At 33.3% G+C, this 26,097-nt stretch overlaps 1 protein-coding gene across 1 annotated transcript in view; it reads left to right on the top strand.

Moving 5' to 3' along the window:
- LOC106464039 overlaps positions 1-26,097 on the top strand; it is a 91,701-nt gene that overhangs the window by 55,717 nt on the left and 9,887 nt on the right. The window contains exons 19-25 of the mRNA XM_022391699.1: positions 2,265-2,415; positions 2,719-2,850; positions 4,311-4,565; positions 13,916-14,023; positions 14,428-14,556; positions 16,307-16,528; positions 21,528-21,644. Coding sequence (XP_022247407.1) covers positions 2,265-2,415; positions 2,719-2,850; positions 4,311-4,565; positions 13,916-14,023; positions 14,428-14,556; positions 16,307-16,528; positions 21,528-21,644 — 1,114 coding nt within the window. The remainder of the gene's footprint in view (positions 1-2,264; positions 2,416-2,718; positions 2,851-4,310; positions 4,566-13,915; positions 14,024-14,427; positions 14,557-16,306; positions 16,529-21,527; positions 21,645-26,097) is intronic.

The raw sequence follows: 26,097 nt of genomic DNA, 5'->3' as shown, positions 1-26,097 counted from the left end.
ACAGGTATATGTTTGGTGGTGTCCAGACTAGAGATAATGTGTCATGCATGTATATATTTGGTGGTGTCCAGACTAAAGTTAATGTGTCATACAGGTATATGTTTGGTGGTGTCCAGACAAGAGTTAGAAAGGCACACGTAAAGCAGAATCTGGATTAGAGTTTAAGTATCACACACATACATGTATAGCAATGTGGAACTAATTTTCAAGTATCATACTGATACATGTACAGCAATGTGAAACTAGTTTTCAAGTATCGTACATGTGCATATATAACAATGTGAAACTGATATGCAAGTATGATACATATGCATGTATAGCAATGTGAAACAAGTTTTCAAATATCACACATGTGTATATAACACTGTGAAATATTTTCAAGTATCATACTCTTACCTGTATAGCAATGTGAAACTAGTTTTCAAGCATCATAATTTTTTTCATCATGCGTATACATGTATAGCAATGCAAAACTAGTTTTCAAATATTATACATTTGTAAGTATAACAATGTAAAATAAATTTTGAAGTATGATACATGTACATGTATGGTAATGTCATACTAACCTTGATGTATCATGATCATACCTGTATAACTTTGTCCTGACTAGATTTGGAGTATGATACACATAAAAAATATGGCAGTGTTCAGTCTAGAGTTAGTGTTATATATGTCCACATTGTGGTATCCACACTATGGTTAAGGTAATGTTAAATGTACATGCGTGATCTTGTTTAGATTATTGTCTTATGCATGCACAACAGTGGAAGTAATTATGGAAACTTACAAGCAATACACATACAGAGGTCACAAAGAATCAGTAATGGCAACTGGATGGTAGATTTCAACCCTTTGCTCTGTACAGAGCATTACATCTTGTTATACGTGTCTTGCATTACTTCCCACAACTCTGTAAAGTTATTTTGTCATTTTTTGACCTTCTCAATTTTTACATAGGCCATAAGGACATTCATATCAGGACTTTGTGTATGCCAAGTCATGGTTATGAGTGTTCTATTTGTCTCTTTTACACTCAAGATATAGTTTTACCCAATTTGTTGCTTGTGATTATTATGTTTCTGGAACATGAATTCCTGTGTGATGAGCTGGGTCTGGCATTGCCTTGTGGTTAGGGCACTTGACTCACAATTTTAGGGTTGTGATTTGGAATCCATGTCACTAAACATGCTCATCCTATATGGTTGCTATCTGGGCTAGCCACCCAGGTGTAAAAATTCTTAGTTCCCAAAAGTACTAGACAATCCCAAACTAGTTGTTAAGATCATTATGGTTATGGAAAAAAAGGAATCCCTGTAGGATGAGTTGTGTTCCTGTGGGAATTACATCATAGATTATAATGTGCTTCAAGTGCTGCCCTAGACTTGTACTGATTCCCACCATGTTTCATTGTAGATATTGTACGTTCGCTGTGATGCCATTCTCCTCCCTGATATTGAACAGATTGTCATTGATTATTGTTAAACAATTTGACTTGGATTTATTTATTTATTTACACATCTCATTATTTTTTCATTTAACTGTTTGTTCTTTGATTTCCATTTCAACTTTTTTGGTTTGGTTACCCCTTGAACAATGTTTTTTCAGCAGCTGCACATCCATATTTGAAACAATTCAGGCAAATGTTATCTTACTGCTCTCAAAGCAATATTCATACTCATATTTATAGTAAGGTCGTTGGAAAGATCTGTACTCGACCATTGTCGCTCTCTCTGTCTCTCGAACAACATATCCTGAAGTACTGATCGTATCTTTTGGAGAGTTTTGTTTTTCTACGTCATCCACTTCTATTATTATCAGTGCCAGTTTCAGGTACCATATTCAAAATCTTGCTCTGACTGTTTGCATGGAGTGTTTCTGACTGTCCAGAACTTTGCTTGACATCTGGTGTTTCAGTCCTAACAGCAGTGACTGAATTCATACAATAATTAGTGCATGTTGGTTGTGGCATATTCGGATGACAACCAATCATAACTATCAACACGAGACTGAAGTTCATACTGGTGTTTTATTTCCTTTTTCCTCACCATTTCCATAATTATTTCCAATTCTGTATATATTTGTAATGTCCATAATAAAATTTAATGAAACATTAATGTATATGTATGATCGTTACTTGACTACAGTTAAAGTAATCAATGTGCATTACAATGTTTTGTGGATAAATAAGGCCATTTGTAAATCTTGTTACTCCTCTCTACCTGAGTGAGTAGTTAATGGTGTGACTGTTATTCTCTCTGTACTAGGATGTACAGTTGGGGATGGGGAGTACATGGCCAACTAGGATTAGGGAACCCAGAAGACCAAGATCATCCCATCTTAGTGAAGTCTTTGCTAGATAAACAAGTCATTGCTGTTGCTGCTGGACAGGGACACACTGCCATCTTAACAAAACTGGCAAGTTTTTGAAACCTGTTAAGAGGATCATTTGTTTTAGTTTAGATCAGTGAGAGGTTTATTGTTAAAAACATCATATTTACTCAATAAAAAGCTTTGTTTTGCTAATTTGGAAAACTTGTGCAATAATGTAAATTATTTCGATTGTTTCATTTAGAGAAGAATAGCCACGAGTTGCTATTGTTAGAATTATAATATAAAAATTGTGTATACTTTAGCATGTTTTTTTGTTTTTTGTTTTCAATTATGTAACTATTTTATCACCAAATTTTTAAATAATTTTTTGTTCCAATCTTTGCTTAGGGAAAAGTGTACACTTTTGGTTGTGGAATGTTTGGGCAGATAGGACAAGGCACATTAAGTAAACACTGTTGGCCTCAGCATGTAGATTTACCAGAAACTGTTCACATGTTATCTTCTGGATATTTCCATGTCGTGAGTATAATACTGAGTTATACGACAGTCAGATATTCTGTTTAGGTTGGTAATAATTACTTATTTTAAATAGTTCTTTTTGTTTTTTCATTTGTTTACATTCCTGTTTTTCTTTATTTCTTGCATTCCTCCAGGTATTTACCAGTAGTAGTTTTGGCCATACGAAGTCTATTTTTGGATCACTAGTCACCTTACCAATTTTTGAAGTTGTCTTGTTCCTAACGAGCAACATATTTTATGTAATTCTGTAATTACTCCCCAAATCAGTTTTTGAATGAGAGTCATGCTTCTAACATGATATGATTGTCAAAGATATTTCAGTTAATAGTGACCTTACTTATTAAAATAGCAACACTATTACGTATTTAATCATCATAGTATGAATTGCTTTGTATTGAATGAAATGCATTGTCAGCAGTGGATATGGCAGACATAGTGTGGTTGAAATACTACTATAAAATCATAATTTTCTTGAAAAGGGACTGAATAATGAACGTAATGATAAAAAATAGTCCTAATACTAATGTCTCATGAGAAGTAAAATTAATTATAATCATATTTTGCCAGCCTAGAAAAAACATTTGCACCCTAACAATTATTGAATGTATTAATTAAAAGATATTTGGGTCATTTAAATAATTTTCCATCACAAGCTTTTGACTACCTGTATTCTTTAAACCTAAAAATTCTTACCTGATGATTTGGTACAGAAGTATTTTTATTAAAGTTTGGAGTTAACATAGTATCAGTGACAAAAAAGAACATAATTAGGAGACTAAAAAACAAATATCCAAAACGTTTTTTTGGAAATTACTTTGTGTATTTTTATAACTGGGCCCAAGCTCATCATGCTTCAGACAATGCACATGTATTGTAATCTAGATTACTGAGGCTTAAAGGTTATAACCTCTCCTTTCTGGTGAGTATTTACTTTATACACTGTATTCCTTTTCAAAGTTGAAAACTATTCATTGTTCTTAAGGTGCCTCTAAGCTGTAATATAAATGAAACATGAGTTCAACTAGTGAATGCACAGTTAAACAGAAATCATAAAAATGTAAAATAAACATTAATCTAAGTGGAAATGCTGAAATGTGGTTGGGTAACAAATATAATCTTTAAAATAATACAAAAAAAAAAGACGTGACAGAAATGAAAGTTGAAATATTTTAAAATGTTTAACTTATGAAGTTTGAAACTCAGTTTCGGAAAGGGTTAAGAGGTGACATTCGGTTACAGTGAAAGTATAGGTTCAAAAGATGAAAACTGAAGCTTCCTTATGACATTACGGGTAATAGCCAAATTGACTTAAATTCTTCATTAATTATTAATAAGTTGATCTTGTACATTGTATGGGAAAATTTATAAGAATCCATATCTATGGACTTTTTTTTTTCAAAATAAAAAAAATGCTTTTACAAACAAATTACTGTTCAACTTCTGAGATTTTTTTCCCCCAGATTGCAGTAACAACTACAAACAAGCTGTACATGTGGGGTTGCAATCCCCAAGTGTTGCGACTTCAGGCACAGTCAAGTCGTCGAGCCAGGCAACACTCGGGGGCTAACCGCCCACCAGAAATATCTTCATCTCCTGTGATTCCTATGGGAAGCTCAAAACAGCCATTATCTTCTAGTCGACCAACAGAACTATCTCAGGTTCATCTTCTGCCAAGACATATAGACACTTCTGTAGTTCATGGACAAATAAAACTGGTAGGTTTTATGTAAATATGCTTCAAATAAGATTCAAAGTGTATGTTTTAGTTAATAGGTATAACTAAACAGAATTTTCAGTAAACATCAATAACTTTGTGACTTTCGAATGTCTTTGATGACACAGTTGGCTTAAAGTATCTAGAATATCAATAAATAGTGATGAAATTACTTATGATGTTCCAGACTAGAGGGTGTCACTGACATCCCCTAATTTTTTTTCCTTGATACAGTGGAAATACTTAACCAAATTGTATGAAACTTGTATGAAATTGTATCTAGTTTATACTTTAAAAGAACAATACAGTTTGGTTAAGTATTTCTTTATTCTTTTAATTTGTGAAATTTCCAAAATTTGTTGTGAGACTGCTTTGAAAGAAACCCATAAACAATACTTCTTCTTTTGTTCCTTTGATGTAGATTTTTTATACATGGTGAGGGGATCTCCCAGGGAAGGTTCTGTCTGTACAGTTTACCTCCTCTGGGATTCAAACATCCACCCACATGTTTATGTGTGGTAACCTGTAAAAGATAAAAGAGGATCCCAATGGAGGAGTAGTGTTGGGGGCACTGCAACACACCACCTTGGCCTTGAATTCCTATAGACAAGTGATCCCCCACACACACACCACCAGGGGCAGTTGGTTGGTGCAATGGAGCTAGGGTCAACAAAGTGCCATATATCTGACATCCTCAAGGGGTGTTGTGGATGTTATGTCCAATGTTGGTGTGAGGGTATAGTGCCCATGAAACCCTGGTATGGCCTCATTGTCTTAGTTAGACAGTTTGGTGTATCCCCTTGTAGGACTCCATCCATGTTAGATGAGGTAGGTGGGTACTGAAATTTTTTTCTGTTCTTTATGGATATTCAACAATCATTGTAAATGACCATGGAAGGAAGAAATTGTCACTGTCTTGGCATCATCACTTGTTTCATATGTACCTTGATTTTTAACCTCGCATTCTCTTTCTGATAGGTCGTTTCTAAAATGTCACCACTTTTTATTAAAAAGGGCTTTGAGGAACTTGCCAGCTCTCTCAAGTCGATTAAGATCTGAGGAACCATTGATTGAAATATCACGACCACATGACAATGAACTTTTTTCAAGTAAAAAAATGTATTGAGGATATACCCATTGATGTTACTCCCCATACTACTTTGAATTCCTTAAGGGGAGTTATAGTGGAGAAGAATCTACTTGACATCCCAGAGTTGGAACTACTCACTGGTCTTTCCAGTCAAGAAGTGACAGTGACTGCACTGAGGTGTGTTTCTACTTGGAATATCTGAGCCAACTAGGATCCTAATTTTGACAGACAACATCCCACATCATCCAGTCACTGTTAACAATCTTGCTACAGACTCTGTTTGTGACCCCAAATTGACTTTTATAGTTTCCATACTATAACTACTAATATGTTTTGTGTATCTTCTCGAAGTTTTGCTTTCAGTAAGCATTAAGAGTCTTTTGTAGACAAAAAATCAGAATTTTAATGAAGTACTTTCATTAAAAAATTCTCCATGAATATATGGAGTGAATGAAAGTATTGTCTGCTTCGAGTGCAATGTGATTTTCACGTTAAAATTAAAAATACTTTTCTTCATCTGAAAATTCTTCAGTTTCATTTGCATAATCTCTAAAACTTCCTAAATAAATTTCAACTTTATTTTGAGTAAAAGATTATATTTTGTCTGATATTTTCTCTACCCTAACTCTTATGAGGTTGGTCAATATGACCAACCTCGTAACCACCATATAAAGGTACAAAATAAATCTAAATTAAATTTTTTCTTTCTAGAATGACTTCCGAATGTAATATGAAACTACACTTGTTTATCCTGAATAGCTTAAAAATCATAACAGTATACATCTGTTTTTACTGAAATTATATTTTTTTATTGCCCTTTGAACCGTGTCTAACTAATATTTCCACCAGGCATGTTGAAAATCACTTCGCAAATGTGTAGCTCACGCAGCCTTATCTAATTATGTACCACATAGGCTACTCATGAGTTGCTTATGAATGTACCTCATGAACATTTTTTATTTTATATTTTAATTTACCTAATCTAATCTAAAAATTTTTGAATTTTATAAAAATAAGTAAAGATTACACATATAAAACAAGAAATACTTACCTGGGTCTTCTTTTTTGTATCTGTCGACTGTCAATGAAACTTAACCCTACTCTTTTATACTAATGGTACTACTACACTAAATATTTTTTTATTTAATTAAATAATGCACCATAGAACACAGGATAATAACATGTGAAAAGCAAACAAGGATCCATAACTATCACAATTTTTCTGGCTTTCTAACTATGCGATAAAAGCTGTTTAAAAGTCAGCTTAGCTTGTCGATGTGTTACCCATGGGAATAAACTTTGAACTGGAAGTGAAATAGACAATTCTCTGTATGGAAAACAATGTAATATAATACGTCATTTGATAGATTAAACCTTTGGCTTTCTATTGGTTATGAATAATATAGTGTTAAATGTCAGAGAGAACTATTGGCAATTTGTTCAAGAGAGAATTTGACAGTTGGGTGTGGCAAAAGTGGTCTGATTTTCTAGTTTATGGCCCTGTGACCAAATAAAATTGAAGACTATAAAAACTATGCTTTGTCTGAGTAATTTGCATTAAATTCCATGCGTCTCAGAGGAATGGTGAATAAAGTAGAAAAGGGGAACCGTTTAAAGAGCAAATGTAACAATTCTCATACTTAGGGAAATTTAGGATTTTTTAAAAATATTGCCTTATGAAATTAAGTTCTTAAAATATATATAATTTATTTAAGTTTGGAATATCAGCTATGTTTTGATGCCAGGGTTATTCGCATACCATGATAATAAAGTAGTTTAATTAAATTTCAAATGTAACTCTGTAAAACCTCATGAAATGTGCAAAAAAGGATGTCCATATGGAAAGAGTTAAGGCAGGATATCTGAACTGTACAGTCTAACCTTACATTCCTAACACACACTGTGTTTTCCTTGTCAGCAATTTGGACATTAAAAATATGTTGCCAAGATCAGTTAACTTGTGGTCGTTGCAATAGCAAAAACTATGATGGCAACAAGTGCCAGATAGAGCCTCAATGTGTCAACTTCTCAGGTTCCCATCCATCCAATTCTCAATCATGACCGAAATGGATGGAAGAAAAAAGAGGTCCAGAAACTTAAGAGTGTTAACAATATTTCTTATTTGGAGGTGTAGAAGTTGGTAACCCCCTCTTCCCAAACAGATTTATGCTACTGCAGTATGTTTCACTGCCATGGTGGGAGTTTAGATGGATCTCATTGTTCCTCTAATGTAATCTTTCTCTCCCATTTTCAGAGGTCTCCTACTTTCTATGGAAAGGCTAGTAGATAAGTCAATGTCTACTCCCATCTCTGATCTAAACAATGAAATGAGTGAATGCTTGGTTCCTTCTCAATAGGCCCCAATGTGTAGGACCATCAATTGGTCCCCCACTCATTCATACGAATTGTGCTCATATCAGGTCAGGTTCCATGTAGGTCTATCACCCTCTTTCTTATATACACAAAATAACTGTGGTGGTAAACTAAAACAAAAACCTAGATTTTCCACACCATCTAGGTAAAAAATGGTCACTCTGATACATTGGAACTGTCGAAGTTTATGCTTTAAGTGGGACGACGTTAAGGCTTTGATGAATTCTTATCCCCCTGTATATATTTCCTTACGAGAGATACTATTAGGACCTGCCAATACTATCACCTTCTGGAATTTTTTACCTTTACAGAAAAGATAGGTTGCTAGTTGACTAGAATTTGCACAACATTCATGTGCCACACAATACACCACTGTAAGCTGTTGCCATCTGTGTCTCCAGTGGTTGTACCATCACACTTTATACCCTTTATCTGTTGCCAGGAGAAGATTCCGATCAAGCAGACGTTGATCTTGTTGAGAAGTTGCCTTCTCCCTTCTTCATCCTGGGAGACTTTAATGGACAAAAGCCACTCTGGGGTAGTGATAATATCCTGTGGAATGTACGCTCTCAGGTCATAACCTTTCTTTTCACACCCCTAATCAGTCTTTTTACTGGCATTGAACTGTTGATTTGTTCACATTCCCTTTTTCCTAGTTTTTCTTGGAGGGTGGACAATGGCTCCCAGTACATTGATACTTTTCCCATTATTATGAGGGAGATTGGCTACAGTTGATGCCATCCGACTTGTGTGCCACAATGGAAGTTGAAGCATGCTGACTGGCCCTCCTTCACTGCTCTTTCAGAGCTTGATCCTGCTGTCATTGACCTCGCCTCTGTTGATGACTGTGTGAAGGCAGTTACTGACTGTATTGTCTAGGTAGCTGTTCATACTATCCCTAAAGGTCAACACGTTTGTTATGTTAGTGCTGTCCATGGTGGACTCCTGACTGCTTACCTGTGTAAAAGGCTCAGAAATGCAAGTTGGATATCTTCCGCAGATACTTCGCTCTTCAGAACTGAATGGCTTTTTAGCAGACTCATTCCCATGCAGGTCAGACATCAAAGCCAGAAGGAATCTTGGATTAAATTCATTTCCAGCATCTACCAGTTCCATGATCATTTGGAACAAAACTTAACTTTAAACTGAAAACTTCTGATGATAATTTTTATCATTTAACTTTTTAACCTAAGATTGCTTCTTAAGGGTTCTGTTAATAGTTTTAGAGCTGAAAAATGTTCCGTGTCCGAAAATGTTTGGGAAACGCTGGCATAAGGCTATTGTCATCTCTTTTTCTAAGCCTAGGAATGATCCCAAGATTCCTTCTAAATATCATCCTATTCCTCTGACTAGTTGCATCTGTAAGGTTTTGGAGAAGATGGTTAATGCTTGTTTTGTTTGGTTCCTTGAGGTGAACAACCTTCTCTCACCCCCTTAGTGTGGTTTCTGCAGGCAGTGATCCACAGTGGACCACCTGATTCAACTTGAAATGTCAATCAAGGAACCCTTCCTCAAGAGGGAGTATCTTGTTAGAATCGTTTTTGATCTGGAGAAGGCTTATAATACTACATGGCAGTTTATTTTATAGGACCTTTACTTCTGTGGGTTATGTGGCTATTTACCAATTTTTCTTTGTAGTTTTTGTATCCAACAGGTCCTTCCAAGTCTGTGTGGAATCAACATAATCTTGATCCTTCACATAGGAGCTTTGGGGCCCCGTGGGGCTGTGCCTAGTGTGTCACACTTTTTAGTATTAAGCTCAATGTTATCACCGTACAACTTCCTGCCATAGTTGCTAATTGCTTCTATGTTGACTTTCAGATATCTTGTCAGTTGTTGAATAAGAAGTTTATTGAGCAGCAGCTTCAGACTTCCCTCGCTCTCTTATCAGAGTGGACCACCTCAAGAAGTTTCACTTTCTCATCACCTAAAACTATCTGTGTGCACTTTTGCCACCAGCAGGGACTACACCCTGATCCAGAGCTTCATCTGGGAGTACTGCTATTCTCTTGGTGGTTGAGACTAAGGTCATGGGGATTCTCTTTGACTGTCAGCTGTCTTTTATTCCTCACATTAAGCAGATTTATGTCAAGTGTACAAGGGCACTGAATATCTTCAGCATCCTCTCTTCCACTTCTTATGGAACAGATAGGTGTTCTATGCTAAAGATGTATCATGCCTTTATTCGATTAAAGCTGGACTATTGATCTCTGGTCTATGGTTCAGCCTGGAACTCTGCCTAGAAGGTATTGGACACTGTACATCATCAGGGGCTTTCTGTACTTCTCTGGTACAGAGTTTCTATACTGAGTCCTATGAAAGTCCACTTCACTTCTGATATTTGCAGTTGTCTTTACAGTATGCTGCAAAGCTCTTTTCCTTACGTCCAGCATCCAACTTGGCATTGTATCTTCATGCTTCAATGAGCTGTGCTTTTTAAAAATAGACAATCAGCTATTCCTACCTTTGGCCTTTGTCTCCAAGTGCAATTGAGTGAGCTGGGCTTAACATTGGATGATATGGCAGAATATGATGATAATTGTATTCCACCATGGCTTGTTACCATCTCCATCTCTGACCTTTCCTTGAGTCATCTGAAGAAGTCTTGACTAGAAGTACTGTTATATTTTTCATGAACACCTTTCATATCATTCTTCTGTCCCTATTTTTTATAGATGGTTCAAAGTCGGGTGACTCTGTGGACTATGCCATCGTTTTTTGTGACTGTAGTTGCTCACAGGATACCATCTACAGATGCTTTGTTTGCTGCTGAGTTATATGCCATTTCACTTGCCTTGGGTCATATCAGGACTAAACAGTATATGGACTGTACTATTTATAATGACTCGCTTAGCTCTTTGCAGACTCTGGAATTGCTTGCTATCAGTTCTCACCCAGTTCTTTTGAACATTCAAAAAGACTGGCCCATTTTTCTTTATCTTTCATATTAATTCAGTTTCTTTGGATTTCTGGCCATGTTGGTATTCATGAGATTGAGCTCGCTGATATTGCAACTAAATCTGTTTGATCTGGTGATGTCACAACCCTGCTTGTCCCTTATGTGCCTTCAGGCCTGTCGTCAAGGCAGGGCTTCTTACCAGTTGGCAGTCGATCTGGGTTGAACAGCATCAGAACAAGCTATTCCAGATAAAACCTACTGTGATTGTTTCGCTGTCCAGTTGTCATAAGAATCGGAGAGCGGAAATTGTATTATCTCAGCTCTACATCGGCCGCATTTCCTCTCCAAGGGACTACTGACCACCCATGTGTGGCCTTTGTGACACTTAGGTCATGTTTTCCCACATTTTAATTACATGCCATAGCTACAGTTCTCAGTGGTGGCATCATTTTTGACACATTTTGTCATGACATTTACCTTACATGTTGGTGATGTTGTTCAGATTGTTCAAAGTTTTAACTTATTATGGGCTCATGACCTTTTTCATTTTCTTCAGTTTATCAACCTTGTTTCACTACAAAAAAACATAAAAAAGTTTCAAGTATATTTCTACTTTTTGTGAAATTTCATTTCTTTTGTTTTCGATTTTATTAGATTATTTGGTGCAGATAGCCCTGGTGCTTTACACCATAAAACACTTAGCAATCAACCAACCAATCAATCATCTTTTGTCTTACTAAATTATTTATTGCTCATTAGGAATTTTCATTTTATGCAGTTAGTGTTTTCTGAAAGTTTGTGTTCTGTAACATCTTACCTCTAGAGTTAGTTATTTGTGAATGTTATAGCACCAGAATTAGTATTCTGTGAATGTTATAGCACCAGAATTAGTATTCTGTGAATGTTATAGCACCAGAATTAGTGTACTGTGAATGTTATAGCACCAGAGTTAGTGTTCTGTGAATGTTATAGCACCAGAATTAGTATTCTGTGAATGTTATAGCACCAGAATTAGTATTCTGTGAATGTTATAGCACCAGAATTAGTGTTCTGTGAATGTTATAGCACCAGAATTAGTGTTCTGTGAATGTTATAGCACCAGAATTAGTGTACTGTGAATGTTATAGCACCAGAATTAGTGTACTGTGAATGTTATAGCACCAGAATTAGTGTACTGTGAATGTTATAGCACCAGAATTAGTGTTTTATGAATGTGGTATTACCAGAGTCAGTGTTCTGTAGTGACATAGAAAAATTATACAAAGTAAAATATTATATATAATTCAAAGTATGTTTTACATGAACTTAATTTGTGTTTATACTAAATACTAATTGTGTTTGATAGTTTATTGAATGGTTTGTTGAGTTCTTCATATTTCAATCAAAGTGAAAAACCAGTTCTGCAGGAGTATATTGTATTTTTTATGAATTTTAACACTAGGAAGTTACTTCTTGCTTTTTTTTTGTTCTTGTTGTTAAACAGCTACAAGCAAAAATATTTAAGTAAACATTTTAGGGACTTTGATAATAAAGTTAGAGAAAAACAACCTTTACTAGAAGCTACAAAGTTGAGATATTGGTTAAAATACAAGTTCTCTTATAATTATCCAGAGTGTAAAGGTTGTTTTTCTCTAACTTTATTATCAAAAGTCCCTGCAGGATGCATTACAAATTTTTAAAGACAAGCTTTTTTTGTTAAACACTATCTTCAATTCTGTTTCACAGCATTTTGTTTGTGGGCCTTTGTACTGTCAAGAGGGTATTTGATCTAACTTAGCAAAATCTTAAATATAAACTTGGAAATAAAACAGTGGCATAATTTTAGTGCATATAGAAAATATCGTCTTATAGTGTGTGTATATGTGTATACTTGTATATATGTGTATACCTGTATATATGTGTATACTTGTATATATGTGTATACTTGTTTATATATGTGTATATGTACGTGTATATATGTGTATACGTGTATATACTTGTATATATGTGTATATGTACGTGTATATATGTGTATACGTGTATATACTTGTATATATGTGTATACGTGTATATACTTGTGTATACGTGTATATACTTGTATATATGTGTATACGTGTATACTTGTATATATGTGTATACACTTGTATATATGTGTATATACTTGTGTATATGTGTACATACTTGTATACATGTGTGTATATGTATATACGTGTATACTTGTGTATACGTGTGTAGCCACACAAACAACTTCTGTTTCAAGTACACAGCAAACAAGAATATAACATTGAAACCACACAAACAACTTCTGTTTGAAGTACACACCAAACAAGAATATAACACTGAAACCGTACAAACAACTTCTGTTTCAAGTACACAGTAAACAAGACAAAGAAAGGAAAATGTGAAAGAAGACAATTTACTATTGCTAAAGCTTCAGAGTAACAGAAGGTAATAGAAAAATTATACAGTTTTAATATTTCCTAAAGCAATAGGATATGATATCCTACTTTAGCTTCCTACATACAAGACAATTTAACCTGTTCAAATAAGCCCATATAATATACACCTTTTCTTACCTGTTTAATTATCACTTGGTGCAATTAATTCAAATGGAGCGTAAACTACATTATTATTAAACAATATAATTTCCATTCTACTTCAGCATATACAAGTATGCACATATATACACGTATACACATATATTCAAATATACACAAGTAACAAACAACTTCTGTTTCAAGTACACAGCAAACAAGAATATAACATTGAAAATGGTTTGAGTGTTACATTCTTGTTTGGTAATATTGTGTCATAAACTATGACCTCTTACTTTTATAAAATTTTATTTTATTTTAAAAAATAATAGATGAAGGCAATTGTGTCAGTTGGTTGAAGGGAGGAACTTGAACATTTGTTATTAGTTTTAACTGTAATGTTTATTTGTATATTTTTTACAATCAAGTGTTATTCAGGTATTGATTAGATTTATTTTTATTCCCTTTATATTCAGGTGGCTTGTGGAAGTCATCATTCAGTGCTGTTGTCAACAGATGGAGAGGTGTATTCTTGGGGTAGGAATATGGAGGGACAATTAGGTCATGGTAGTCGAAAGGAACAAGTCAGTTTTATGTTTGTTTTGGAAAAAAATAAATATGTTTGCTCTAAGGTAAAAATTGAGAAAAATGAACTATTATTAAATACGTTGACATCATACTATAAAAATGGTATTCCTAATGGTTACAAAATATTTTAAGTTTATGGACGAACCTCGTTACAGAAATAAACTCAAATTTAAAAATATCTTACAGATACAATTTGATTAAGTCAAGCTCATTTAATGAAAACGGAATTTTGTATCTAGTAATGATAATAATAAAAATATTCATTAATTAATAATTAGTGTCATATGATCATACACACTATGACAGGAAGCCTGATTTTGTGTGATTACATGCTGAAAGTGTTTATAATCTCTAAACTAAACCTGATATTTATAACTAATGTGAATTTCATATTCTGTAGAAAACCCCTAGCATGGTACTTTCCCTGAATGACAAAAAGATGATATCTATTTGCTGTGGCTCTGACTTCACTCTTGCATTGGACAACAGAAATAAATTGTGGGGTTGGGGACAAAATGACTCTGGTCAAGTAAGTATTGTATTAATTACAGTTGGTGGAGTTTTTAATGTGACTCTAGCCAGCTAATTAATATATTAATACATTGGATGGAGTTTATTGTATGACTCTGGCCCAACAAATAGTATATTGATACAGTGGCTAGAGTTCATTGTATGACTCTGACCCAGTCAATAGTATATTAATACAGTGACTCAAATTCATTGTATGACTCTGACCCAATGAATAGTATATTAATACAGTGGCTAGAATTCATTGTATGACTCTGGCCCAATAAATAGTATATTAATACAGTGGCTAGAATTCATTGTATGACTCTGTCCCAATAAATAGTATATTGATACAGTGGCTAGAATTCATTGTATGACTGTCCCAATCAATAGTATATTAATACAGTGGCTAGAATTCCTTGTATGTCTCTGTCCAAATCAATAGTATATTGATACAGTGGCTAGAGTTCATTGTATGACTCTGACCCAGTCAACAGTATATTAATACAGTGGCTAGAATTCATTGTATGACTCTGACCCAATGAATAGTATATTAATACAGTGGCTAGAATTCATTGTATGACTCTGTCCCAATCAATAATATATTGATACAGTGGCTAGAGTTCATTGTATGACTCTGACCCAATCAACAGTATATTAATACAGTGGCTAGGATTCAATGTATGACTCTGACCCAATGAATAGTATATTAATACAGTGGCTAGAATTCATTGTATGTCTCTGTCCAAATCAATAGTATATTAATACAGTGGCTAGAATTCATTGTATGTCTCTGTCCCAATCAATAGTATATTAATACAGTGGCTAGAATTCCTTGTATGTCTCTGTCCAAATCAATAGTATATTAATACAGTGGCTAGAGTTCATTGTATGACTCTGACCCAATGAATAGTATATTAATACTTTGGCTAGAATTCATTGTATGACTCTGACCCAATCAATAGTATATTAATACAGTGGATGGAGTTTTTTGTATGACTCTGATCCAATCAATAGTATATTAATACAGTGGATGGAGTTTTTTGTATGACTCTGACCCAATCAATAGTATATTAATACAGTGGCTAGAATTCATTGTATGACTCTATCCCAATGAATAGTATATTAATACAGTGGATGGAGTTTTTTGTATGACTCTGTCCCAATTACCCGATGGTAATTATTTATATGTGGTAAAGAATGGTAATTATATGGTAGTTGATCTTGTAAGATAGAAGGTGATGTTGAAGATTTTAATTGGTTGACTGTTGAAAGTAAACAAGTAACTGCCATCTGTATGATGATAACTGTGATTTAGTTATTTTCTGTTAATTTTGTTTATGAATATGAGAATTTAATAATAGTATTCAAGTTTGCACTTGGAAAGTAAGAATTTTACAAGTTGCTTCCTTACATTAAAAAATCAATAAAGAATTTTTTTTTGGAAAAACTACATTTAAAACCATTATCACGAGAAAGAAGTTTTTACTTATGTCATAAACCAAATATTTATATTCTTTGTATTGTTAAAGTTTAATCAGATTGCAGGTAATGATCAAGCTATAGAAAGGTTACTTGAAATAAAACAAATACTTTAGTTGGATTTTTATGTTCTGGAAAAACCAGTTTTCAGATTCCCTTGGCTTTTTTTTGCATGAAAAGGTTTAAGTATAATTGTTACCTAATGATAAAATGAATAAATGTTCTCAAGTAAGTTTATAATTTTTTTCTTTAATAACATGTTAAACTTAAGTTCATTTGTTGTTTTCTAGTTGGGACATAAGAGTAGTGTAGAAGGATTTGTTCGGCCAACACTTACCACATCTACTAGTGCCAGTAGTGGTCGGGTTATAACAATTCGTACCAATCGTCGAATGATCACAATTACTCAGGGAAACCGTCAAGGAGAGCTGAGGCCCGTAGAGATTACTACAATTCCTGAGCCTACTATGGATGCTCATATGGACATTGATAGTTTTGATATCAGTCGTACTGTAAGTTATGTGAAGAGTAATTTAAGTAAACACAACTTAACTTACAAAATAAGTGTAAGTAAAACTTTATAATCTGATGAAAATGAATGACAACCTGAAGTTAAACCATCTTTCTACTGTGTTATAAGAATAAATCGATAGACTTCTACATGACATCCACAAAATTGGTTTAAAACAATTAAAGAATACAACATGGATTTAGATGTGCAAGTTTCCTTTGTACCAATAAGAAAAATTGTGTATTGTGCAAATTTGTACAAAAACATTTCATTATTATTGTATCAAAGATTGTGGTAATTTTTACATTGGAGAAACCTGCAAACAAGTATCTCCAAGATTAAAAGAAGACTTAAAATTATTTTCCTTTGTGTTTGAGCACATGGCTCAAAATAACCAGTTTTTAGTTTTTTTAGATGTTAAAATCATTGTCAGAGAAAATTATATAAATAGATAAAAAATCAAAGAAGTTGTATTAGTTAAAAACAAAAACCTATCATTAACTCGTATTCAGGTGTAAATTGTGTATTTTTTGTTCTGTGTAACAACTGTGTTTGACTTTTCTTTACTCTGTTGTTTAGTGATGTAGTATTGCTGTTGATACTGCAACACATAATACACAATATTTTTTTTTCCATTATTCACATATATTGATTTGACAATGCTATGAAACTTAGCAAAAAGTTGTTTTTTTTTATTCAAAAATACATAATTTCTTGTTGTAGATTCATTCGACGGGAATCGAAGTTTGATGATGAACAACAGGACAGATGGCAACAACAACGAACATTTGACACATGTATGTACAGTAACAAACATTTAATTCTTGAATACTTTGGAATATGTACATTCCGAAACATTCAAGAATTGAATGTTTGTTTCTAAACATACGTGTGTCAAATGTTCGTTGATGCTGCCGTCGCCCTGTTGTTCATCTTTAAATTTTTTGTTTTATTCATAGATAAAACTAAGTAGAATATGAGATACAGAAAGTTTTTGTTTTTTTATCTGGTTTGTGAATAACCTTACCATGACATTTATAGCAGGATTTTAGTTATAAAAAAGCTACTATGATTTGTGAATAAGATTGTTATGACATTTATGGTAAGAGTTTAGCTACAGAGCATTTCACCTTCATGCAGATTATTAAAGAAAATGTTCCTGAGTGTCTGGTTTGTAAGCATCGTATTATTTGAATAGAAGTTATGTAGAAAATTTGGTTTATTACTGAACTGCTGTTAGAAACCTTAATCCTTTCTCTTAGTAATTCACTTTAGTTGAAGATTACTAAATCATTAAATGTTGCCCCCCAGTGGCACAGCGGTATGTCTGCGGACTTACAACGCTTGAAACCGGGTTTCGATACCCGTGGTGGGCAGAGCACAGATAGCCCTTGTGTAGCTTTGTGCATAATTAAAAACAAACAATCATATAATGTTGCTCCCCAGTGGCACAGCAGTATGTCTGCGGACTTACAACATTAGAAACCGGGTTTCGATACCCGTGGTGGGCAGAGCACAGATAGTCTTGTGTAGCTTTGTGCATAATTAAAAACAAACAATCATATAATGTTGCCCCCCAGTGGCACAGCGGTATGTCTGCGGACTTACAACGCTTGAAACCGGGTTTCGATACCCGTGGTGGGCAGAGCACAGATAGCCCTTGTGTAGCTTTGTGCATAATTAAAAACAAACAATCATATAATGCTTCACTGGTAATCTTGAGAAGTTGTAAAGATTCTAAGTATTTTCTGAAAATATTTATACCGGAACAACTTATTGGTAATAGTTATTTTCAACTTAAGAAAGTATTGCATATATAAACAATATCACAGAGTTGTACATGGGTGAGAGAGTTCCATACTGTCTGTTTTGGCCATTAACAAAACCAATACAGAAAAGTTGGTAAAAGAAACGTGGACTTGGTTTTCTGAGGGGTTTTTATTTCATCTTGTGCTTCAGTAATCTTCTTAATCATCTGTTGATGGACTTAGTAAAACTGACCAATCCTGTATCTGTCAAGCTAAATGTAATAATGTATACTATAATTCTGAATTTACTATGTGTGCCTTCACAAAATTTGGCATGTAAATGTTACAAGTTTGTTGTACACAGAGAGATGATTATCTTTAGTAAAGTATTTTTTACTAAAGATTCAACTTGTCTGCGAATTCTAAAGCCTTTACAGAGCCAATCTGGAGTATAAGGTGATTTTCGCGCTAAGAAAAGTTACTTCTTTTCAAAATGCAGTTTTCATATTTTATTTGCATAACCGTATGAACTTCTTAAATGAATGTCTAGTTTGTTTGTTTTTGTAAGAACGTAATATTTTGTCTTCACATTAAAACTAACTGAAGTAAAATCATCAAAGTAGAGAAAGTAGAAAAATATGAAATAAAATGAATAATACCCATTTTTCTTCTACACTGACTGCTCTGTTGATTAGAAAGTTCCAAGTTACTTATCTTCACAGTTTTGACTGTTAGTCTTTTCACATCTGCTTTCTGTTAATCTTCCGGGTTTTATTGATGTCATTTGTACTGTGGAGTAAGCATCTAAAGTAATAAATCACAGTGGAAGCTCATTGACTATTTCCCATAGAACTAACTTAACTACCATTTGATTGTTATGTTACGTAGCTCAAACTAGTAAAATTTTAGATCTTTATTTTTATTGAAGGTTTGTTAAGTTAGGCTGAAAAGTTTATAATTCTTACATTTCAGTTAGTTTTGTTATGGAATATATGACAATATATAAAGAAGATATAGTTGTAGTACTCACTATCCACTTGAGTAGATGTTCTTCATTAAGTCTTACACATTTGGGTGTTTGAAAATACATGTAACTTTCAGATATTTGCCCCCTCTCCAGTGACTCAGTAGTAAGTCAGAGGGCTCAAACGCTAAAACTCAGGTTTCAATACTCGTGGTGGGCACAGCAGAGATTGCCCATTCTGTAGCTTTGTGCTTAACAACAAACAACTAATTTTCACATTAATTTTAGAATGCAAAACCTATATTGTTGTTTAATAACACCAGCGACAGATTCATTTGACAGGAATCAACGTTTATTGATAAACAATAGAATGATGGCAACAACAAACATTTGACATGTGTGTGTGTATGTCCCATCCCATCTTGAATTTAAAATTTCAAAGTCATCTCATCTGTCCATCCAATATTGAACTTATAATTAAAGAAAGTTTATCTATTACAAGTGAACTCCCAACTTTAAATAATAACACGACTTCACTACAATTAAGTCTGTTTTGAATAACTTGTATAATATTGTTACACTATTCTATTCTTCCTTGTTATTTTAATTGACTTCATTCTTTTACTCTGTATTTTAATTACTATTTACAAAATGTTAGAACTGTAGAAATTTAGAAATTATTGTATCTAATATTTTACCTTGTTCGATATAGCTTACTGAAGATGGAATATGTACGTTCCAGAACGTTCAAGAATTAAATGCTTGTTACCATGCGCACGTGTCAGATGCTTATTACTGTTGCCATCATTGTGTTGTTCATCACAAACATATATTTATACATCACTAGAACAGGATGTGTCCAGAAACTACAATAATATATCTGGCTTTCTAAGTAAGCTACAAATAGGTTACAAAAATTTCTTTAGGTTTCAAAATAGCAGCATATGATCACCACAAACTAAGTTTTTGCTCACTACTGGTATATGGCAGGAAGACTTATCAACAACTTGTAAGATACATATATTGAATAATCTGTTTGTTCTATTGGTCTTAAGCATGTCCATCAGCCATGTAAAGTTTTAACAAAAATCTTGAAGTCAAAGAGACAGGGGGGGAAGGGGTTTCTCTGCTGGGTTTGATAAATTTATTGATATCTCAGCAAATGAAGAAGGTAGGAGGTTACAATTTTTGATTTTTGCATATAATTATGTATAATTTGTGTTATAATTGGCTGGAATCTATAATCTGGTACTATAATTCTGATAAATTGGAAATTAGATGGGTCACAGAAAAATGAAAATTGATATTTAAAAAAAATTTTTTTTCAGTTACAAACTTGAATTATAAACTATATTTTTCATGAGAAGTTTATTGGCACATTGATAATAAACCTGTTTAATTAAATTTTGAATATAAGGCTGTAAAATGTCATGACCTGAATATGAAGGGTTGGTACACATTTGCTCCTGTGCAGTGGTTTATTGCACACCAGTGCTTGTAAACTTAGAGGGGAAGATTTATTTGTGAAAGCTAGTAAATATTCAGCACTGGCAAAATTTACTTGCTCTTATCATGTAAGTAAAATTATCTGTTGAAACATTCCTAAGAAATTTTGACAAAAAAAAAAAGGGAGACTCCTAGATTTATTTTGCTATTTTTAAACCAGTATTTTATGTAAAAATATATAATTACTATCTGCTAATAGCAAAAGTATGGAAAGAAATGTTCTTTACTTGTCAGACACACATGAGTTTGGAACCACTTGCCTGAATCAATATTTAACTTTCCCTGCCCTGAACTGTTGGTTTACACTTAGTGTTGAGTGCTGTGTTAATGGACAAAATTTTATAAATGATAAAATCAGTGATTCTGTTAATATTAGTTTAATGTTACCTCAATTGCTAAAGTGAAGAATCAATATGGTACTCTACACTTAAAAAATATTTGTCAGTCCAATACGAAGGCAACTGTAGTTAAAAACACTGAATTATTAACTTGAAATAACTCCATGTAATTTCTTGTTATTCAAAGCAAAATAATGATAATGTTAGACAGGAGGCTTTGTTCTTGGCAAAATTTTTTAAAACATGATGTAATGCAACTGTAGAAGCATTTGCAAACATTGCGTAAAATGTTTTTGTTTTTCTTTGTACCAGTACTTTTATTATTAATACTACTAACAAAAGTTCCTTGTTTAAATGTACTATGTTAGTTGTCTTGTTCATTATTACTGAGTACTACAGTAGTGGAACACTCACTACAATGTCATGAATATTCTTCATTTTCAGATGCCACATATTATTCATTATTATAACTCAAGGATTGAGAACTTCCTGTCTCTACCTCAGTTGTCAAAGTTAGATTCTCCACCATATGGTCCATATGCTCTTCATGCTACCCTAAAGGTATGACCTTGACTCTATTCTAAATGTATGTCCTTGACTCTGAACTACTGTCTTTTTGACATATGTGATTGATTTATTGAAGATATGCTTCTCATCTCATAAGCTGTTGTTGTAATACTACTATACAAGGTGTGTATTGTAGCATTAGAACTTAAGTATTTCAGCATAGACTTGGTCCATGGGACTGACCTCGTAACCAGTTTGTGCTTGTTATAGTTTACGTGCTATAACTTTTAAATTAATAAGTGTATGGAAACGAAATTTGGCAGATTATCAGTAAACATTACAATGCTGTCATATGCAAAATATAAATTTTTTTTATATTCAGTCTTAAGGTTTGTTAAGCAATGTTTTTCTCATGCTTTTTTTTTTCTTTTTGCATGCTGCCTATCCAACATGCAAAGTAATTTTCATTTGATGATTAAAAATACTTTTATGCATCAGAAAATTTTCAGATTTCACATGTGAAATCTTTATAATGTCCAGATAGGTATCAAATGTTTTTTAAGAAAAAACTTTGTACTTTATCTGTTATTTTCAGTAATGAATCTCTGTACAAGATTGATAGGTTTGACTGATCTTGTAACCACAATAAAAAAAAAAGGAAATAAATATAAATTATGCCTCTTTCATTCTAGAATGTTTAGACTAAATAGCTTAGACATTATATATAACATTATACATTTAGATATATTTCTTATTTTTATTATATTGACCTTTCAGCCATTCCTGGCTAACAATACAGAGGTTACAATGATGTGGCACATGAGCACTCATGTTACTGTATCCCATAATATAAAACTGACCTTTAGTCTTTACAAAGTGATTTGTTTGGCTGTGTTTTAGTAAACTAGTATTTTGTAAAATACAGTCACACTTCAATTATAATACATTATATATATATAGATTATTACTATTTAGAAATAAGTTCTTAAACTTGTTTTTCTTAAAACATAGAACAGCAAATAAAGAAGTAAAGCAAACAATTATCTCTTCTAGTTACAACCTTTGTTTTTGTTTGCCATTTGTCATAGGTTGCTAAGCCTTATGAAATTTTTCCTTGTGGAGAATGTGAAAAGAAATTTTTTAGGTTTTATATATACATTTTAAATAACAAACAAATCATAAATTACTCTATTGATACCATAGAATTCCACTATAATTTATCAAGCTTAGTAATTAAACTGTGTTTCAGTCTAAAAAAATATAAAATTTTGAGCAGACTAAAGACACAACCTACCTCCTTGAAATCTTGGTTTGAAAGAAGCAGATGGAGTCCTAACACTTTAAAGTGGCTGAGAAAGCCACTAGGGGAACATTCTTAGCTTTTGATTTGTTATTCACATGTCATGTACTGAAGTAAGTGTATATATAAGGGACCATTTCCAAAAATGCAAAGAGGTGAGTGGGGCCACTGTGTTTGATTCAGTACATGAGCAATATCTCAGCAAATTGAAAAGATATGAGGTTCTTATTTTATATTCCATCTTGTCAATATCGGTAATTTGAGTTCCTAATTCGTACAAAACTATAGACTTAGCATTTTGACATCACAAACATCTAATTTGAACCAGTGTTGCATTCAAGCATACCATGAGACACACAAAAATTTATGTTTAACTGTTTAATATTTGCTTTGAAATTAAGAAATTGAATAATGTATAATACTAAAATGTGAATTATAATCTACAGTTTGATACCAAACGTATTGACATAAATTATACTGAAAATATTTCAGAATTTTATTTTGTTGCTCATTCTCATCTCTGTAGACATTGGACCTTAACACACCATCCTCTATACACCCTCCAGTTATTACTGTGCTTTTTACAGTGTTGGGCAAATTATAAACTCTGTGTATGTTCCAAATGCTACTGTACAAAGTCTGTAACTCTCTCAGAACTTAAACTTTTCAAGCTACGTGTCAGACTTGTCTATATGCTCATAATGCTACTATAAAAAGTGTATAACTGTGGTCAGAATTTGAATATATCAGGTGAAGTGTCAGAACTGTGTAAGTGTTCCCAAAGCTACTCTACAAGATTGAACCTGTATCAGATCTTGGTCCATTCTGAACTGGAGTCACTGATATCCCATTTTGTTTCTTCTCACAGTGAAAATACTTAAACTTAGTACACTTCCTAAATAATTTATGTTTAAAAAATGTATAAAAGTTGTTTAGTATTTGTATAATTTTTTTAGGTTGTGAAAATTTTAAACTTTTCTCGCGAGATTGTTTTATCTTAGAATTTCATTTTTTTTATTATTCATTTATGAAGTTCCATTTTATATATATTCTTTATAACTGGATTTGACAGGAAGAAGATTTTCCAGATGCATGGTGTAGGGCTATTATCATTCAATTTTCTAAGACTGGGAAAGATCCCGAGATTCCTTGCTGTTACTGTAAGGTTTTGGAAAGGATGGTTAATGGTCATCTTGTTTGAATCCTTGAATCATACAACCTCCTTTTACTCACCCAGTGAGGTTTCTGCAAACAGTGCTCTGCCATGAACCACCTGGTTCGTCTTGCAACAAGGTCTGGCATCTTACAGGATCTCCATTCTTCTGGGTTACATGGCTATTTACCATTTTTATTCATAACTTTTAAAGTGACAAACAATTCTGAGTCTGTGTGGGATCAATGTTGTCTCAATCCTTCACACAGGAACTTGTCATCCGTTAGTGCTGTGTTTTGAGTGTCATGCTTTTCAGCATTAATATCAATGATATTGCTGAACAAGTTCCTCCTACAGTTGCAAACAGCCTCTGTGTCAGACTGCACTCGCTTGTAGGGGTGGACCACCACAGCAAACAGTTTCACGTTGTTGTTCTTGTAAACCTTTTATGTGTATTTTTATGGGGATGGAATTGATTAATGTGAGTTCTCACTCAGTTTTCCAGGACTTTCAGAATAGACTGGCTCATTTCTCATTGACATCCTCTCACTCAGTTCTCCAGGACTTTCAGAATAGACTGGCTCATTTCTAATTGTCATCCTCTCACTCAGTTCTCTAGGACTTTCAGAATAGACTGGCTCATTTCTAATTGTCATCCTCTCACTCAGTTTTTTAGGACTTTCAGAATAGACTGGCTCATTTCTCATTGTTATCCATTCAATTTTTCTGGATTTTCTGCTCTGTTGGTATTTGTGAGAATGAGCTCACTGGCACTGATGTTGCAGCCTTGCCTATCTTTTATGTGGAACCCAGGCCTTTTTTCAAGACAAAACTTCACACCAGTTGACAGTCAGTTTGGAGTGAGCAACATTACAGTTAGCTTTTCTAGGTAAAGCCTTTTGTTGGTGTTTAGGGTATGTAGGAATGGAAAGAGAAAGTTGTCTTGGCAACATCGACCACAGTTGCCCATGTTTTACATTAATGCCATCAATGCAGTTGCCAGCAGCGACATCATTTTAGGTATGTTTTGTCTTGGGGTTTTTCTTCGACGTTAGATGGAGTCACTGTCTTAATTGATCGTATTTTTACAGGCCATTGGCTTTGTTTATTCTCTTTACATATGAACTTCATTTGCACAACAAAAAAAATACAGTTTTTGGTCTTTTTCTACCTTTTTATCATATTTTACTTCTGTTTTAATACTTTTTTGCTGACGTGACAACTAAAACTTGTTTAGTGCAGATAGCCTCATTATTTTGCACCATTAAATGCACAACAAACAAATAAAACTTTATATAACCAGTCAGATTTTACTTATTTGAATATTAATTAATATGTTTCTTTTGATATTTTATTTTGCTGACTAAAGCTGCCACCACTTCTTACTACAAGTCATAAAAATCATGGCAAAAATTGAAAAAGATTTATCAGTGATGTAGGAATTCACCTTTCAAAATGGCATCCTGTAACCTTTGTCAGATGTTGTGTAATGGCTTTTGCCAACAACATCCTTGGTTGAGATCAGTTTACATCTAATAAGTAAAGGTTGTTTTCAATAAATAATATCCTATTTTTATTGTTGTTTAAACACAATGAACTTAAAAATATATCCAATGAAAAATTTTGAGTCATCCAAATAGTTTACTCAAATTGCATTATTTTTTGTCATAGAAGACTATTCCCACTGCTTTTAAACAGATATAATTTAGCATAAAAACATTTTCATGAATGAAGTGAATGTAAAAATAAAAGAAAAAAAAATCCATACCTGTGTTCTGTTCCTAGTGTTGTGAACATTGCATTACAATCCTTTGGTCACTCGTAAGGGAGCTTTGTGTAGCTAATGTGTGGACAAACCACTATGAGAATATCAAAATTATATATATATATATATATATATATATATTCTGGAGTGGCTGAAGAAAGTAGAGAAAGATTAATTTATGATATTATAAAACAGTATTTAACAGACAAATGTAGAGGTTAAAAATGTTCTGCCAGTAGATCCTTTGGCTATACTTATATATATAATTTTATAGACTTTTGAGTGGATA

Source organism: Limulus polyphemus, unplaced genomic scaffold (assembly GCF_000517525.1).
Source record: "Limulus polyphemus unplaced genomic scaffold, Limulus_polyphemus-2.1.2 Scaffold1547, whole genome shotgun sequence".
NCBI lineage: Eukaryota > Metazoa > Arthropoda > Merostomata > Xiphosura > Limulidae > Limulus > Limulus polyphemus.
Note: the sequence above shows the minus strand (reverse complement) of the source record. Positions and strands in the feature narration are given on the sequence as shown.